A 17115-nucleotide genomic window follows, 5' to 3' on the forward strand; every position below is an offset into this window, starting at 1 on the left:
AAACTAAGGCGTCCTGGCTGAGCCGCCGAGCGGGTCACTATATCATGCGTTATATTTGGCTGCTGTTGATTCCTGGCTGCTTGGGTTTCTGCTGCTTTTTAAGCCAGCGGAGCGATCGCCAAGCACGCGAAAATCGCGAAAGGGTCCGGGCCGAAAAAAGAGCGAACAAGACCCGCCAGCCGTCGCCTTTTCCTCCCAAAGCGCCGAGCCAGCCGTCGGCGACGCCCGGTGGCTGGGCCGCCGGCGGCGCGCAGGGCCAAGTCGCCGGCGTCGTCCCGGGGCAAGTGCTCCAAGGAACCGTCGTGCAATCTCCCGGACAGGTCTTCCAGGGAACCGTCGTGCAGAACGGCCCCGGCTACTACACCACGAACCCCCTTTACCCGGGCCAGATCCAGATGGGCGGCATCACCCACTACTCACCGCGAATTTAGCCGACCCCCCGGCTTGGGTAAGTACGTCAAGCCGCCCCTCAAAGGCGGCCTAAAGTGCAAGCTCAGCCGCAACGGCACGGCAACATCTAAGCCCTCATCTTTGCACCTCGGTTTTCTCCCGATTTCTACGGCAAATCAGCCCGATCGACGCCCGCCCTGGTGATCGTGCCCGCGGCCGCCGTCGCCATGGACGGCGTGGGGCTCCACCTCGTGCCGCGCGCGCGGCGGAAATGGCGGCGGCCGACGGTCTACGTCGGCGTGGCGACGGTGCTCGTGGTCGGCAACCTGGCGACGATGCTGCGCGGCGTGCGATGGACGTCGTCGGCGACGGACCTCGACGTCGCGGTCGCCGACGCCGTCCCGGCGAGCGCGCCGGCGCCGACGCGGCGGATCCCGACGCGCCTGATCCAGTCCGCCGCCGCCGAGGACCAGGAGCCGACCTGGCCCGCGGCGACGGCGAAGACCGTCGCGCTCAACGCCGGCTTCGACCGCCTCTTCTTCGACGACGCCGCGGCGCTCGAGTTCGTGCGAAACGAGTACGCCGGCACGCCCCTCGTGTCGGCCTACGAAAACGCCGCGCGGCCCGTCATGCGGGCCGACCTCTTCCGCCTCGCCGCGGTCGCGAAGCTCGGCGGCTTCTGGCTCGACATGGACATGGTGAGCAAGGCGTCGCTCGCGCCGCTCGCGGACCAGGCCGACTACGGCGCCGCGTTCCCCCTCGAGTGGTGGAAGGACGACGCCGCCTTCTTCGCGCGGCACCGGCGAAAAGCCATGGACGCCGACGAGCACTGGCAGGTCGGCAACTACGCGTTCGCCGCGGCCCCGGCGCACCCGCTCGTGACGGACGCGCTCGAGGAGGCCGTGCGGCGCTGCGAGGCGCTGGAGGGGAGCGACGCCGTGAGCGATTTGGACGTCCTGCGGGCCACGGGGCCCTACATGCTCTCCGAGGTCTACCACGCGGGCCGCGTCGGCGGCCGCTACGCGGACGTGCTCCTGCTCCGGGGCGACGACGCGCCGCGCACGGAGCGGCCGACCAAGGGCGGCGCCGACTGGCACAAGTTCGGGAGCTTCGCGGAGCACGGCCTCGCCCACTCCTGGGTCACGCCGGCCGACCAGTCGTTCACGGAGGACGACGCCGGCGACGCGACCTACGGCGACGACGCGACCTACGGCGACGACGGCGGCACCTACGGCGACAGCACCTACGACGCCGTCGTCGACGACGACGACGACGACGACGACGGCTCCTGCGGCTTCTTCTCGTTCCTGGGGCCGGCCGCGCCGTACTTCGAGTGGCCCTGCGACTTCGCGTCCCACCACTGGCTCCTCTTCGCCGTGGGCGGCGTCACGGCCCTGGCGACCTGCGCCGCGTGCGTGCTGTGCTGCGGCGCGTGCTCCGGCGGCGGCCACCCGTCGCAGACCGCGCCCGTCGCGCGGCCCCGGCCGTCGTCCCTGCCCCAGGAGAAGGGCATGACGGCGGCGAAGATGTCCGCGCGCACGTCGGGCAGGAGCGGGGCTAACTTTTAGGGGCAGGCCGCGCCCGCGCAGCGGAACCACGCGTCGAGCTCCGCGTCGAGCGCCGCGCGCGCGCCGCCGTCGGCGCTCGCGTAGGTGTTCACGGTGCACCAGGGGTCCGCCGCCGTGTCGAAGAGCTCGCGGGCCGTCGGGCTCCGGAACGTCAGGTTCGCGGCGGTCTGGGTCCCGTTCTCGTATTTCGCGTAGAGCAGGTCGACGCCGCCGTCGATCTTCCGGAGGCCGAGGAAGTTGTTGCCCGCGTTTTCCGTCGGGTAGCAGGCGCCGACGCAGCCGCCGTTCGGCGCCGGCCCCCAGCAGGCGTCGCCCTCTTCGAGGTCGCCGCACCAGACGTCCGCGCCGGGGTACGCCGTTTTCGGCGCGGCGCAGTCCGCGACGCACTTGTCGTTCGCGTCGTTGAAGTAGTACTCGACGAGCACCGACGTGCGCCACGTCTCGTCGGCCTCGCCCTTGAGAGGCCCGGCGACGGACCGCCCGTCCCAGTCGAAGGCGCGGCCCACGCCGCACAGCTCCGCCAGGGTCGGCGCCAGGTCGACGTTCGTCACCAGCGCGCCCACCGTCGTCCCCCTGCCGACGCCGGGGCCCTTGATGACCAGGGGCACGCGCGTGTCCCAGTCGTAGACGTGGCGCTTGTCCATGAGCATGTTGAGCTGGCCGAGCTGGAAGCCGTGGTCCGAGGTGAAGACGAAGTACGTGCGGTCCGTCGCGCCGCGGGCGTCGACGGTCGTCACGAGCGCCTCCACGAGGTCGTCGACGGCCATGAGCGACCGCCAGCGGTTCCGATAGACGCCGTCGACGACCTCGGCGGCCGCGGCCGTGATCATCGGCTGCGTCGGGACGTTCGCCGCGTGGCGCCTTCGCGCGTCGAACGTCGCGTTCCAGGCGGGCCCGCGCACGGGTTTCGCCGGCCAGCTCGGGTCCCAATGGTCCGCGTACCAGGGCGGCGGGTTGAAGGGCTCGTGGACGGCCTTGGGCGCGCAGTAGAGCAGCACGGGCTCCGACTTGGACAGGTGCCTCTCGAGGAAGGCCACGGACGCGTTGCCGACGACGGACACCGTGTAGGCGTCCTTGGGCGCCGCGTAGGCGCCGTCTGGGATGCCCGGCGCGTTCCTCGCGACGAACTCGGGGCCGAAGTAGTCACCGCCGCCGTTCGCCAAATACGCGGACCAGCCCTGGGGCACGTAGCCCTCCGGCATGGCGTTGACGTACTTGCCCAGGAGCGCCGTCGCGTAGCCCGCGCGCTGGAAGACGAGGCCGAAGCTCCGGTTGTGCACGGCGTCCATGTTCACGTGCATGGCGGCCCAGGACGTGTTCGTCGTCCGCAGGTTGTGGAAGTAGCGGCCCGTGAGCGTCGTGGAGCGGGAGGGGTTGCAGATGGGCACGTGGATGAAGGCGTTGGTGAAGGTCGCGCCCTCGTCGACGAGGAGCCGCTTCGTCTTCGGGAGGGGCGTGGCGCCGCCGACGGTGGGGAAGCTCGAGCCCAGCATCTGGTCCTGGTCGTCCGTGACCTGTCGGCGGCGCGTCTCGCGCGCTCGAGGGTTCGGACGCGGGCGGGCGTCACGATGTAGACGACGTTGGGCTGCTTCGACGACGAGCACGTCGAGGCGAGGGCCGACGCGAAGAACGCATAGAGGGCCCGCATGCTTGCCCCGCGCGCTAAAAAGCGCTTTATTGAAGTTTGAAAATCTTCCGAAGCGCTCGTGGCCGAAAATTTTCAAACTCCGGAACGGACCGAAGGTCCGGACCCGGAGGGTCCGGGCCTTCGAGGGCCCCGAGAAGGCGGGAGGGGTCGGAGGAGGGGTCGGAGGGGTCGTTTCGCCGGGTTTCGAAGGGGCTTCGGCTCGTCCATCGGCCTCGATCTTCGATGATTTGCTGGAGGACTACATAGAGTAGTCGCGCTCCGCCACGCCATACTTCGCCGTAGTCCTACGATCAAACCACGACGCTCGCTCGCTCCCGCGACCACGGTAGCGAGCGAAGCGAGCGCAGCGCCGGTGATCGTTCGTCCGACGCCGCGGCCCAACGCGGCGCGCGCGCGGTCCCCGCGGCGGCCGGCGGCGCGCCGTCGCGCGCGGTCTGAGGTCGATTTTTTGGTCATAGGGCCGAGGATGCAATTTTTCTCGCGCTGCGCGCGCCCATCCGCAGCGTCGCATCGCGCCCACGCCGCGCGCGCGAGCCGCGGCCGCCGCCGCGGCGGCGCGATCGCTCGCGCCGCCGCCGTCGCGCGCGCTCGCGGAGGTCGAATCTGGCCATCTAGGGCCGACGGGATGCAATTTTTCGCGCGCTACGCGCGCCTTCGCCCGTAGCGTCGCATCACGTTCAGCACCGCCGCGCGCGCGAGCCGCCGCCGCGGCGCGGTCGCCCGCGCGCGACGGCGTCGCCGTCCCGCGCGCGCGCGCGGAGCGCCCGGTCCACGAGCACGCGTTCGTGAGGAGTGCCGAAGCGCTCGACGACGCGTGCGCGGTCGGTCCACCGCCGCGACGTAGTCCGCGGGCGTCGCGTCGCGCGCGCGGCGACGCGCGCGCCGGCGCCGGCGGCCGCCGGCGCGTCGAAGACCCCGCCGAAGCGTCCACGCTCGAGGCCCGGGTTCGGCCCGGGTTCGCGACGCCCGCCGCGCGCTTCCACCAGTCCGCCCGGCGCGCGGCGTCCGCCGACGGCATCCGGTACCGCTCGTCGCGACGCCGGCGCCGCGAAGCGACGGCCGCGAGCCCCCGCGGCTCCCGCGCGGCGTCGCGCGCGGCCGGGCGTCGCCGGGGCGCGGCGGCGGCGGCCTCCGGCGGTGCGGACGCCGGCGCGAGACGCTCGCGGCGCACGCCTTCGGCCCGGGACGCGGGCGCGAAACCTTCCGCTGTGCACACCAAGGCGTGGCTCCGGACCTTCTTCAACGTTTCCGTCATGATGCCGAAAGTCCGGAGTTGGCGCCTCTCCTAGAGAAAGCCTGGAAACATGGGGCAGCTCAAACTCCCAAGCACACACGACCATGGCCTTCACGCCGCGTCGCGGTTACTTCGCCTTCGATGGCCCCGCGCAATCTCCCACGCACGCGCCGTCCGCGGCCTTCACGCCGCGTCGCGGCTACGTGCCCATACCCGCCGTCCCCAAGGAGAAGACGAGCCGCACGCTCTTCATCGAGCAGCAGCACGAGCGGCTGGTGAAGGAGGCGCGCGAGGACGCCATGTTCGACTCCATGATGCGCTCGGCGACGCCGCCGCGGCCCGCCGCGCCGCAGCAGCCGCCGAAGCCCGGCCTCCGGTCCACGGCGCTCGCGCTCACGGCGGCGCGCGCGCTCCACCGCGACTCCGTCCTCTTCACCGAGCGCGATCGCCGGCGGTGGGAGAGCGTCTGCGAGCGGCGGCGGCCGGACGACCGGCGCGCCGCGGCCACGGCCGCCCGCGGCGCGGCCGACGCGTAGCACCGCCGCGCGTCGTCGCTAATGTGTGTGACTGTCAGCCGAGTCTAAAAGGTGTGTCATCGGCCACGGCGCTCCTTTTCGTCCGCGGGAGGGCTCCGACGCCCTGCTCCGGAACTCCCGGCTACGCCGGCGACGTGGGCTTCGCGAATGACAAGACTCGGTAAACTCGGCGAGTAGACTTCTGGGCAGCCCATTTGGAGATGGCGTCGCGCGCGCGGCTCTACTGCGGCGGCGTGGCCGCGGGCTACGTCTGCTACGCGCTCTACCGCAGATGGTCCCGCGGCGTGCCGCTGCGCGGCGCCGCCGTCGTCATCTCCGGCGCCTCGGCGGGCATCGGCGCCGCCCTTGCCAAGGAATGCGCGAAGCGCGGCAGCAAGGTCTTCCTGCTGGCGAGGAACGAGGCGGCCCTCGACAATTCGTCGCGGAGATCGGCCGGGAAAACGCCGTCGCGCTGCGCTGCGACTGCAGCGACGCGGCGCAGGTCGCGAAGGTCGCGGAAGCCGTCGGCGTCCCCACGGTGCTCGTCAACAACGCGGGCGCGGGCGCCTGGCGCTTCCTGAACGAGGCGCCGGCGAGCGACGTGTCCTTCTGCCTCGGCGCGCCCTACGTCGCCGCGGCCCTCCTCTCGCGCGAATTCGCCCCGAAGATGATTCGCTCGGGGAAGAAGTCGTCCATTTTGGCCGTCCAGAGCCCCGCGGGCCTCCTCGCCGTGCCCGGCGCGACGTCCTACGTCTGCGCGCGCTGGGCGCTCCGCGGGCTCTACGAATCCCTCGTCCAGGACTGCTACGGCTCCTCCGTGAACAGCCAGATGGCCGTCTTCGGCGAGGTCTCGAGCGAATATTTCTCCACGAACGCGGGCGCCGCGGACCGGCTCCCAAAGATCGCCACGTGGCTCGTGAGGCCCATCCTCACGGCCGAGGCGGCGGCCGTCGTCGCCGCGGACCAGATCGAGTCGGGGCGGGCAACTGTTTATGCTCCGTTCATGCTCCGCGTCGTCGCGGGCCTCAACCACCTCTGCGCGCCCGCGGTCCGCGCGCTCGTCGTCGCGACGTCGTCCGTCTCCTCGGCGGACTTCGCCCGGGGCGCGTCAGCATAGCGACGTCCTTACTTCCTCGGCGGCTTCGGGAGCGTGGCCCGCTGGAGCTTGGCCCGCCGGTCGCGCGCGCGCTTCGCCGCGCGCTCCGTCGCGGCCGCCGTCGCCGCGGCCTCGCGCTTTTGCGCGGCCGCGTCCAAATCCCTCTTGTACTTGGCGAAGCCGCCGCGCTCCAGGACGACTTTTGAGTCGCGGCAGACGTACAACGGGCACTCGACGCCGTCGGCGTCGCGGCCGAGCGCGTCGACGAGCGCCGCGTCGTGGGACACCTGGGCAGCAAAAGGGTGATTCAACGTCGATTCAACATGAGTGTTCCGCGCGCGCGCGTTCCGGAAAAAGCATCCACGCTTCGAGAGCGCTCCGAGAAATGATCGCTCGTCCAAAAGTCAGCCGAAACGAGTGGAAACCGGCCGAGATATGAGCCTTTGAAGTTGGGAATTTCGCTCTCTTTTGCTGCCCTGTGGGACACGGCGAGGACGCCGCCCTCGTAGGCCTCGAGCGCGCGGATGAGCGCGTCGACGGACTCGAGGTCCAGGTGGTTCGTCGGCTCGTCGAGGATCAGCACGTGCGGCCGTTTGAGAGCGATGGACGCGAAGCAGACGCGCGCCTTCTGGCCGCCGCTCAGGTCCTTGACGGGCATGACGTGGCGCGCGGAGTCGAGGCCGAACTTGCCGAGCCACTTGCGCGCGTCCTGCGCCGCGCCGAGGGACGGGTACGTCTTCAGCAGGAAGTCGACGGCGGAGTCGCCCGAACCGCACTTCTTCAGCTCGCTAAAGTGCTGGTCGTAGTAGCCGACGACGAGATTGCGCCCGACGGACGCGTCGCCCGACGTCGGCGCCAGCGCGCCCGTGAGCAGCTTGAGCAGCGTCGACTTGCCCGAGCCGTTCGCGCCCACCAACGCCGCGCGCGTCGACGGCGTCACGCAGAGGTCCAGATCTTCAAAGCCCCGGAACGCGCCGGACTTCGTCGTCGCTTCGTAGGCGAACCCGACCCGGCGCAGCTCCGCCGCGAGGCCCGGCAGGCTCCGGCAGTTCTCCGGCGCCTCGATGGTGAAATCGACGGCGTACTCGCGCGGCTTCTCCGCGAGCCGCGGCAGGCCGAGCCGCTCCATGAGCCGCGCCTCGAGCTTGTCGGCCTTGAGGGCCGGGTGCTTCGCGCGCTCCTCCTTGAGCGCCTTCTGCTGGAGCGCAAAGTCCTTGGCCCGCTTCGCGCGCCGCGCCGCGTCGCCCGCTTCGAGCCGCTTCAGGCCGCCCCGATGGTACTCCAAACCGCCGTCGTCCGTCAGGAGCACCAGGTCCGTGCACGTCTCGTCCAGGAAGTCGCGGTCGTGGCTCACGGTCAGCAAGGTCGACGTCGCCGGGAAGGACGACGTCAGGTAGCCGTCCAACCAGAGCACCGCGTCCAGGTCGAGGTGGTTCGTCGGCTCGTCCAGCAGCAGCAGCCGCGGCGCGGCGAGCAGCGCGCGCGCGAGGCTCACGCGCATGCGCCAGCCGCCGGAGAGCTCCTTCACGGGGCCCTCGACCATGCGCTCCGTGAAGCCGAGGCCGCAGAGGATCCGCCGCGCGCGCGCCTCGGCGCCGTCCGCGTCCGTCGCCTCGAGCTCGTCCGCGACCGCCGCGAGCCGCGCGGCCGCGGCGGCGACGTCGCCGGACTCCGCCTCCAGCGCCGCGAAGAGGGTCGCTTCCTCGTCCAGCAGGGCGGCGCGCGTCTCGTCCGCGGCGAGGACCTCGTCCAATACGCGGCCGCCCGACGCCGCGACCTCCTGCTCGACGAGCAAGATGTCGAGCGACGCGGGCACGGGCAGCCGGCGCGCCGCGAGGAAGCGCAGGAGCGTGGACTTGCCCCGGCCGTTGGCGCCGATGAGGCCGTAGCGGCGGCCCCGGCTCAGCGTCAGGTCCGCGTTGACCAAGAGCGGCTTCTCCGGCGCGGAAATGCTAAACCCCTTGACGACGACGTCGACGCCGCGGTCGTCGGCGGCGGCGCCGCCGCCGGGCAGCGTCAGGGAGAAGCCCGCGAGCCGCGCGTCGAGGGGCGCGGCGTCGGCGTCCTCGCCCGTGAGGCCGAGCTCGGCCTCCTCGGCCTCGCGCGCCTCGCCGCGCTTCAGCAGCTTCTTCTCCTTGCCGCTGAGCCTGCCGCCGGCCGCGGCCTTGGCCTTGACCTTGTCGTAGTCGATAAGCCACTGGGGCCGGCCCGCGGGCGCGGCGGCGGGCTCGGGGGCCGACCGCGCCGCCTTGGCCTCGCGCCGCGCCTTCGCCGCCGCGCGGACCGCGGCCTCCTCGTCCTTCTGCGCCGCCTCCTGCTTCGTGATCGTGTTGCCGAACGCGTCCGTGGTCAGCTCCGACTCCGACGCCGTCGACGCGTCGTCGCCGCCGCAGTCCAGCATGTCCTCGACGGCGCGCGCGCGCTCCGCCTCGGCGGCGGCGCGGCTCGCCTTCTTCGAGGACTTGCTCGGCGCGTCGTCCTTCTTCGCGTCCTTCGCCTTTTTCGAGGACTTGCTGGGCGCGTCGTCCTTCGCGTCCTTCGCCTTTTTAGCGTCCTTCTTCGCCTTGGCGTCGCTGCTATCCTTCTTGCCCATCGTCGCTGGAGCTGGATGCAAAGAGCGCTGGAGGTGGATGCAAAGAGCTGGAGCTGGATGCAAAGAGCTTCAGGCGAGGCTCATGCCGCCGAGAGAGCTCGAAGGCAATGCCGACCTCGATCACTTCAACGTCGAGCAAATGAGCACACGATGGCGCAGCCCATCCCAGCCGCCGTCACCGCGGCTCGAGCCGCGCCGCTGGGCGGCCTCGCGAAGCTCTACCTCGTCCACGGCGACGAGGCGCAGCGCGAGGCGGCGGCGGCCTTGCTCGAGCAGGAGCTCGGCGCCGGCTACCGGCGGCGCGAACCGACGGACGAGGAGTTCGACCTCGCGGCGGAGGTGAGCGCGCTCCTGGACCGGCGCGGCCCGCCGACGGCGGAGCAGCGCGCCGCGGCGACGCGCTTCGAGGAGGGCGAGGGGCGCCTCGCCACCGTCGCCGTCGTCGGCGCGCCAAAGTCCGGCCGGAGCTTCGTCGCGCGCGCCGTCGTGGAACGCGCGCCCGTGCCCCTCGACGGGTCCACGTTCGTCGCGGCGTCGGCCGCGGGCCTCGTGCGCTGCGCGTTCGTCGAGGTCGACGCGGCGGCGGCGCCCGAGGCCTTCGCGCTCGGCGCGTTCCACAGGTGCGACTGCGTCTTGGCGGTCTACGACGCGCGACATCGCGACTCCGTCGACGCGTGCCTCGAGGCCGCGCGGGCCGTGACCGCCCAGAGCGGCGCGCCCGTGTGCCTCGTCGCGAACTTCGCCGACGCCGACGACCGCGCGGACGGCGACCTCATGGCCCGCGACGACGCGCGTTTTATACACCTGATCTTCGAAGGCGACCGCGGCGGCGGCGCGGCGCGCGTCGCCGACTGGGTCGCGCGCGCCGTCGACGGCCTGTTCCCCGCGGCGCGGCCGCCGGCGCGGGCCGCGGACTTCGGGGTCGCCGACTTCTCGGCGGCGGACGTCGCGGCGCACGCGGCGCTCGCGGCGGACGCGGCCGTCGCGGCCAGGGCAGCAAAAGAGAGCGAAATTCCCAACTTCCAAGGCTCCTATCTCGGCCGTTTTCCACTCGTTTCAGCTGATTTTTGGACGAGCGATCATCTCTCGGAGCGGTCTCGAAGCATGGATGCTTTTTCCGGAACGCGCGCGCGCGGAACACTCACGTTGAAGCGACGTTGAATCACCCTTGTGCTGCCCAGGTCGCGGCCGTCGCCGCCGCGCTCGCGGGCGACCCGCCCCTCGACGCGCCGCCGCCCGTGCCCGCGCGCCTCCCCGCGGAGACCTGCGCGGCGCTCCACGACGTCGCGCGACTGTTGCGGTGCCCCCTGCCGGAAAGGGAACAGGAGGAGGACGTTGCATCGGAGGCGCCGGCGCCGCCGCCGCCGCGCGACCGGCCCTTCGTCGTCGACATCCTGACGAACGACGGGCGCCTCCTCGCCAAGTTCCCCGTGCGGCCCGGCGTGCCCGCGGAGACGCAGGTCGCCGAGTTCCTCCTCGAGGCGCCGCAGCGGCTCCTCACGAAGTCGCAGGCCGCGGAGCTCGGGCGCGTCCTGCGCGAGCTCCTCGCGGAGACGCGGCCGCGCGCGCGGTCCCACGCGCCGGCGCCCCTGGCGCCGCCGAAGCGCGACGGCGCCCCCGCGGCCTTCTTCGACACGCCGCGGCGCTCGTCCGCGCCGCCGAGCCTCGCGACGCCGCGGCCGCGCGTCGGCGACGTCGACGACGCGCCGCGCGTCGCGGACGTCGAGGACACGCCCCCGGTCGTCGTCCCGAGCTAAGTGGCGGCGGCGTTACCAGGCGCGCTGGCGCCAGTTGACGGCGAGCGCGGCGGCCACCTCGTCGTCGACGGAGGCCCAGAACGCGCAGTCCGCGGCGCGGAAGCGGTCCACCGTCGCGATGCCGCCGTCGTCGTCGGACGCGAGTTTGCGCACGCCGCCGCCCGGTCTCCAGCCGCCGTCGGCGTCGCCCTCGCGGACGGGCCGGCCGCCGCGCGCGAAGGACCCCCAGTAGTCGAGGACCGCGTCCGAGAGCCGGCGGCCGCTTTGCGAGTAGGGGCAGTCGTGGCGCGGCGTCGGCGAGTCCGACGACAGGCCGTCGGGCCCCGCCTCGTTGCCGAAGGTGAACTGGACGTCGGCGCCGTGGCACGCGAAGGGCAGCGGGTCGTCGAGCGGCGTGTCGCGCGGCCGCGCCGCCTCGACGGCGAGGTCGACGGCCGCGTCGCAGTTCGCCTCGGACCAGTGGGCGAAGACGTACTGGAAGGCGCGCGTCGCCGCCGGCGCCCGCCGCGAGCCGCCGCGGGTCCCAGGCGCCCGCGGACGCGGCCCACCAGGCCCACCAGCGCCGCGCGCGCCGCGCCCAGCGGCCGCTCGCGCGGTCCGCCTCGCGGTTCAGGCTCCGCGCCATGGCCAGCGACGGGCAGTGGAGGAAGTGGTCCGCGTCGGCCTGGATGAACGCCGCGGCGACGTCGCCGCCGAAGTTGTCGAGCGCGTAGTGCGCGGCGACGCGCGGCGCGACGGCGGACCCCCACGCGCGCTCGAGGTGGCGGAGGTAGACGTCGCTCCCGGTGACGTTGTCCAGGGGCGCGCGCCCGTAGAACGCCGCCGTGCCGTCCTTGGACGTCGTGCCGATGATGAAGTCCCGGACGTGCGTCTTCGGCGGGTCCGCGAGGTAGTACGCCGCCGGCGGCTTCAGGCCGGGGAAGAAGGTGGCGTCGAGCCACCAGCCGGGGAAGTTCGGGTCCGCCATGTCCACGGGCGCCCACTGGAGCGACGACGCGTCGAGCGATCGCGCCTCGTCCAGGGACGCGACGCTGAGCAGCCCCAGGACCCGGCGCGTCGCCGCGACGCCGAGGGCCGGGTCGCCGGGGCCCCAGCCCTTGGGCGCGTCGACGACGCAGGGGCCCGACTGGATGATGGCCCGGGAGAAGAGCCCCGCGGCCGCCGGCGACGCGGATAAAGCGCAGACGGCGACGCCGCCGGAAGATTCGCCGAAGAGCGTCACCGCGTCGACATCGCCGCCCAGCGGCTCGATCAGCGCCGCGCGCGCGAACTCCAGCGCCGTGATGACGTCCCAGAGCCCCAGCGCGCCGCCCTCGGCGCCGTCGCTGGCGAAGCCCAGGGGCCCGAGGCGGTAGTTCAGCGTCAGCACGACCGCGTCCTCGCGGTCCGCGAGGCGCGACCCCTCGGACCAGCCCGTCGCGCCCGCGCCGGAGCAGAAGCCGCCGCCGTGGACCCAGACCATGACGGGCCGCTTCCCCGCCGGCGAGGGCCGCGCGGGCCGGTACGCGTTGACGAAGAGGCAGTCCTCGTCCGGCGGCGGCGCGAGCGCGCCCGGGTGCATGGCGGGGTCGGGCGCGTCCGTGCCGACGCCGCCGGAGCTCTGGTGGCACGACGGGCCGTAGGCCGTGCCGTCGTAGGGCTCGGGGCCCCAGGGCTCGGACACGGCGGCGCGGCGGAAGCGCCTGTCGCCCGTCGGCGGGGCTGCGTAGCGGAGGCCCACGAAGCGCTCGATGCCGTCCTCCACGACGCCCGCGATGGGGCCAAAGGGCGTGGCCAGCTGCGCGTCGTCGAGTCTTGTTGGCCAGGCCGCGGCGACGGCCAGCGCGGTCACTCTGAGGAGTTTTGCAAGAGCCATCGTCGTCCCGCCAATTAAATGCTTGCGCCAGGCTGATGATTTTCCTCAACAAACCGGAGTTGCACTCCTCGAAGCTCGTCGAAGACGCCCATCGGCGCGTCGAGGAGCGCGTCGAGGAGCGCGTCGAGGAGCGCGTCGAGGAGCGCGTCGAGGAGCCCGTCGACGCCGTCGCAAGGCTTGGACGATGTGCCGCGGCGAGGTCACGAAGCATGCGAAGGAAGTGCTCAATTTGCTCCCGGGCTCCTGGAAGGGCAGTCCGCGGCCGCGCACGCTGCGCGTCGAGGCGGACTGGGTGACCTGCACGCAATGACCCCACGGGTTCATCGGGAAGAAGAACGTGCAGCTGGGCCTCAACATGTTCCACGAGCGCCACCCGGACGTCGGCCTCCTCCTAAACGTGACGCGCCACCCGTACTCGTTCAACGGCGACAGCCGGCGGGGCTCGCTCGCGGGCCACGGCACGAAGGAGGGCAACGAGCCGACGTGGCACGACTCCTTGCTGGGCTACTGCGGCGGCGACGCCGCGCGGCGCGCGGCCGCGGAGGACGGCATGCGCATGCTCGGGCGTCGAGCGGGCATCGAACTCGACTACGGCGTCCAGACGAACTGGCAGCCCATCGACTCGCAGCGGTCCATGCTCTGGGCGCGGCGCTTCGGGCTGGCCGAGGAGTTCATGGACCATCTGGGCCACCGCCACTTCGAGCAGCGCAAGAGCGCGAGCCACCGCGCGACGCTCCTCGACGCCGCGGCCGCGTCCGGCCTCGACGCGTCCGCGCTCGGCGAGTTCCTCGACTCCGACGAGCTCGTCGCCGACGTCTGGACGAGCTACGGCTCGACGATCCACGAAAAAGGCATCAACCAGCGTCCTGTGGCGCTGACGATTTTCGAAGATTTTTCGGGAAAACGAAGAAAAATCGTTACCGACATGCTTGGTAGGCATCAACGCCATCCCCTACTTCGTCTTCGGGCCCGTCGGCATGCGGTCGCCGTTCCGGAGCGGTCCCCGCGCGGCGACGACCGTCAACGGCTCGGGCAACCCGGACGAGTTCCTCCGGGTCTTCGAGGACCTGCTGGCCCGCGAGCTGCCGGCGGACATCGGCGCCCTGTCCGTCAAGCAGCTCCGGAGCGCCTGCAAGGACCGCGGCATCAACACGGTCGGCTGCAGCGAGAAGGGCGACCTCGTCGCGCTCCTCGCGGCGTCCCGCTGAGCGGCGCCCGGCCATTCGTCGCCCCATGACGAGCGCGGGGGACACCGTCCCCCGCGCTCCGACTTTGCGACGCGCCGGGCACGCGCGCAGGCTCGTTTTTACTTACTCTGCTTGTCTAAAGACGAAGGCCCGCACGTCAGCCTGCGCATCTTTGCGCATGCCGTGGCGCATGCCCCGCGCTGCTTGATGCACCTCAACTTGAACCCAAAAAAAACGACTGACTTGTGACAGTTTACGCTGGCAGCCGATTCTCTGTGCGCCGTGCACCAGTGCTGCCGGACCATGGGGCGGCGCCTCCAGGGCGACGACGACGAGATCGTCTTCGCCGGATTCCACTTCGGCGGGGAGTACATATTCAGCAACTATCACGCGGCCTATGCGTGGGGCCTCTTCGTCACGGTCTACCTCCTGACGAAGGTGACGCGCGGCGGCGGGCTCATGGCGACGCTCCTGCGCGGCCTGTTCCCGCGGCGCGTGCGGGTGGCCTCCGTGCGCGTGCGCCACAAGGTGCTGAGCGTCCGCGCGCAGCTCTTCGGCGCGTGGCGGCCGCGCGGCGACGACGCGCCGCAGGCCGCGATGCCGAAGCTCAACGTCTGCCTGCTCGTGACGGGCACGCACGGCGACGTCGCGCCCTTCGTCGCCTTCGGGCTCGAGCTCGTGGAGCGCCACGGCCACCGCGTGCGCCTCGCGACGCACGCGTGCTACCGGTCCAAGGTCGTCGACGCGGGCCTCGAGTTCTACCCCCTCGCGGGCGACCCGCGCATCCTGAGCCAGTGGATGGTCCAGAGCCAGGGGCGGCTCCTGCCCCGGGCCAATTTGGACGACTTGAAGGAGATCCCCGTGAAGAAGGCCATGATCAACGCGATCATGACGAGCTGCCTCGACGCGTGCACGCGCGTCGACCTGGAGGACGACCGCGCGATCCACGCGCCCCGTTTTGTTGCGCATGCAATTGTAGCGAACCCCGTCGCCTACGGCCACTTCCACGTCGCCGAGGCGCTCAAGGTGCCCCTGCTCATGGCGTTCCCGCAGCCGTGGACGCCGACGGCGTCGTTCCCGCACCCGCTCGCGTCGCTGCCGAACAACGAGCCGACGACGCTCCAGCAGAAGCAGGTCAACGCGCTGAGCTTCCGCGCCGTGGAGACGCTCCAGTGGCAGGGCCTCGACGCGAACGAGTGGCGCCAGAAGAAGCTGGGGCTGCGACGCCTCGACGTCGCGGACCGCGGCGCGTCGCTCCTCGACGACTTCGACGTGCCCTTCGTCTACACGTGGTCGCCGGCGCTCTGCCCGAAGCCCAAGGAGTGGGGGGACAACTGCGACATCGTCGGCGCGCTCACGCTCAAGGCCAAGGACGACGGCGGCGCGACGTACGAGCCGGCGAAGTCCGTCGCCGCCTTCCTCGCGGCGGGCGGCGAGCCCGTCTTCGTCGGCTTCGGGAGCATGGTCATCGCCGACCCGGGGGCGCTCTACGACCTGATTTTGGACGCGGCGGAGGCGTCGAAGACGAGAGTCATAGTCCAGAGCTCGTGGTCGAAGATCGAGGGCGACCGGACGTCGCCGCTCGTCGCGACGATCGGGCCCTGCCCGCACAGCTGGCTCATGCCCCACTGCCGCGCCGTGGTCCACCACGGCGGCGCGGGCACCGTCGCCGCGGGGTTGAGGCGCGGCCTGCCGACGCTCGTCTGCCCGTTCTTCGGCGACCAGCACTTCTGGGGCGAGTGCTGCCGCCGCGCGGGCGTCGGCCCGCCGCCCATCCCGATCCAGACGCTGACGGCGGAGGCGCTCGCGGCGGCCTTCGAGACGCTGACGGCGCCCGCGACGGTGGCCGTCGCGGAAGGGGTCGGCGCGGCGATGCGCGAGGAGGACGGCGTCGCCGCGCTCGCGGACATCTTCGACCGGCGGCTGCCCGCGGCGGACATGACCTGCCAGGTGTCGCTCTTCTGCGCGTCGGAGCCCACGGTCGTCGTCGCGGAGACGTGGCGGCCGGGCCTCGGGCTCGCCGTGTCCGCCGAGGCGCACGCGGCGCTCGAGCGGGACGCGTTCGCCGTGCCCTACTGCTACGTGCTCTGGGACACGTCGCGCGCCGTGCTCGGCCTCCTCGCGGGCCGCGGCGCGAAGCTCTACGAGTGCCTGCTGAAGCTGTTGGCGTCGTTCGCGTCGCTCCTCTGCCTCGGCCAGAACCGCGTCTTCGCCGCGTACGGCGACGCGAAGGGGGGCCGGCCGAGCCGGGCGGGGCTCGCGACCTACCTGCTGTTGGCGTCGGCGCTGGCGGCCGTCGAGGCGCCGTTCCGCTTCTGCATCGACCTGCTGGACGTCGTCGTCGGCGAGTTCATGTTCGGCTACGTGGCCTATTCGGTGGTCTACGTCATTTTTTTCCCCTTCGCTTTCCTGCCCTTCGACGTCATACGTCGCTCCTTCGTCCACGCCAAGGCCCACCCCTCGGGCACCTTCGACAAACACCTGCACCGGCCCGACGCGGGGCCCGTGGACGCGGCGCGCGCGAGCGACCTCCGCGCGGCCGCGGCCGTCGCGGCGGTCTTCTTCGACGCCGCGACGACGGCGGCCGGCGGGCGCGACCGGCCCCGGTCCCTGGACCGCGCCGCGGCCGTCGACGCGGTCACGCTCCTCCTCGCCAAGCCGCCGCCCGGCCAGCGCGAGCGGCAGCGCCAGCGGAGCTCCGTCGAGCGCGGGCTCGCCGTCATCGCGCGATCGCCGTCCTCGCTGCTGCGCCGGCCGTCGACGGCGGCCAAGTACGGCAAGTCGGCGGCGGCGCTGCTGGACTCGTGGTTCCCGGACGCGCCGGCGCGCGTCGCCGTCGTCGACCTCGCGCTCAAGTACGCGCGCCACCTCCGCGACGCGCCCCTCGCGGGCGCGGACCGCAACACGTCCCTCGAGATGACGGCGAACCCCGTCTAATCAGCCCTCGCCCATGAGGCCCTCCGTCGTCGCGTAGGCCGCCGCGTAGGCGACGCACAGCCCCACGGCCGCGTCGACGGGCTCGACGGCGCCGCGGCTGATGAGGAGCTCCTTGCCGAGGAGCTCCCGCGCCGCGGACGCGACGAAGAGCACGTAGTACGCCGTCGTCTGGAGCAGGTCGAACCCGAGCCGCACCGCCAGCGTGTAGGCGCGCGCGGACGACACCGCGGCGACGAAGAGCGCCTCGTCTCCGGTCCAGCGCTCGAGGTCCGCGGCGTCGAGCGTCGGCCCGCGGCCGCGCGTCATCGCGTCGTACAGGGCGTCGGCCTCGGCGG

The 17115-nt window shown here is 72.2% G+C and overlaps 5 protein-coding genes across 5 annotated transcripts; 2 read left to right on the forward strand and 3 right to left on the reverse strand.

The window, feature by feature from the left end:
• Nucleotides 1–1954: 1954 nt before the first annotated feature.
• Nucleotides 1955–3606, reverse strand: AURANDRAFT_62077 (hypothetical protein; the record flags this gene model as incomplete). Its single annotated transcript, XM_009036409.1, has 2 exons — nt 1955–3472; nt 3511–3606. The coding sequence occupies 2 exons, from the start codon at nt 3604–3606 to the stop codon at nt 1955–1957; spliced, it is 1614 nt and encodes a 537-aa protein (XP_009034657.1).
• A 3152-nt stretch (nt 3607–6758) lies between these two features.
• On the reverse strand, nt 6759–8966 carry AURANDRAFT_52644 (hypothetical protein; the record flags this gene model as incomplete). Its single annotated transcript, XM_009036408.1, has 2 exons — nt 6759–7664; nt 7761–8966. The coding sequence occupies 2 exons, from the start codon at nt 8850–8852 to the stop codon at nt 6759–6761; spliced, it is 1998 nt and encodes a 665-aa protein (XP_009034656.1).
• A 1847-nt stretch (nt 8967–10813) lies between these two features.
• AURANDRAFT_62079 (hypothetical protein) lies at nt 10814–12362 on the reverse strand (the record flags this gene model as incomplete). The annotated part of the gene is made up of 2 exons (XM_009036407.1): nt 10814–11251; nt 11277–12362. 2 exons carry the CDS (start codon nt 12360–12362, stop codon nt 10814–10816), a joined length of 1524 nt encoding a protein of 507 aa, XP_009034655.1.
• Nucleotides 12363–12840: 478 nt separating this feature from the next.
• PDI1 (selenoprotein) lies at nt 12841–13890 on the forward strand (the record flags this gene model as incomplete). Its single annotated transcript, XM_009036017.1, has 1 exon — nt 12841–13890. A coding segment is annotated over one exon (1050 nt), but the record flags the coding sequence as incomplete, so codon positions are not given.
• A 412-nt stretch (nt 13891–14302) lies between these two features.
• Nucleotides 14303–15778, forward strand: AURANDRAFT_22189 (hypothetical protein; the record flags this gene model as incomplete). Its single annotated transcript, XM_009036018.1, has 1 exon — nt 14303–15778. A coding segment is annotated over one exon (1476 nt), but the record flags the coding sequence as incomplete, so codon positions are not given.
• Nucleotides 15779–17115: the final 1337 nt, after the last annotated feature.

This window comes from Aureococcus anophagefferens (genome assembly GCF_000186865.1).
Source record: "Aureococcus anophagefferens unplaced genomic scaffold AURANscaffold_4, whole genome shotgun sequence".
Classification (NCBI taxonomy): Eukaryota; class Pelagophyceae; order Pelagomonadales; family Pelagomonadaceae; genus Aureococcus; species Aureococcus anophagefferens.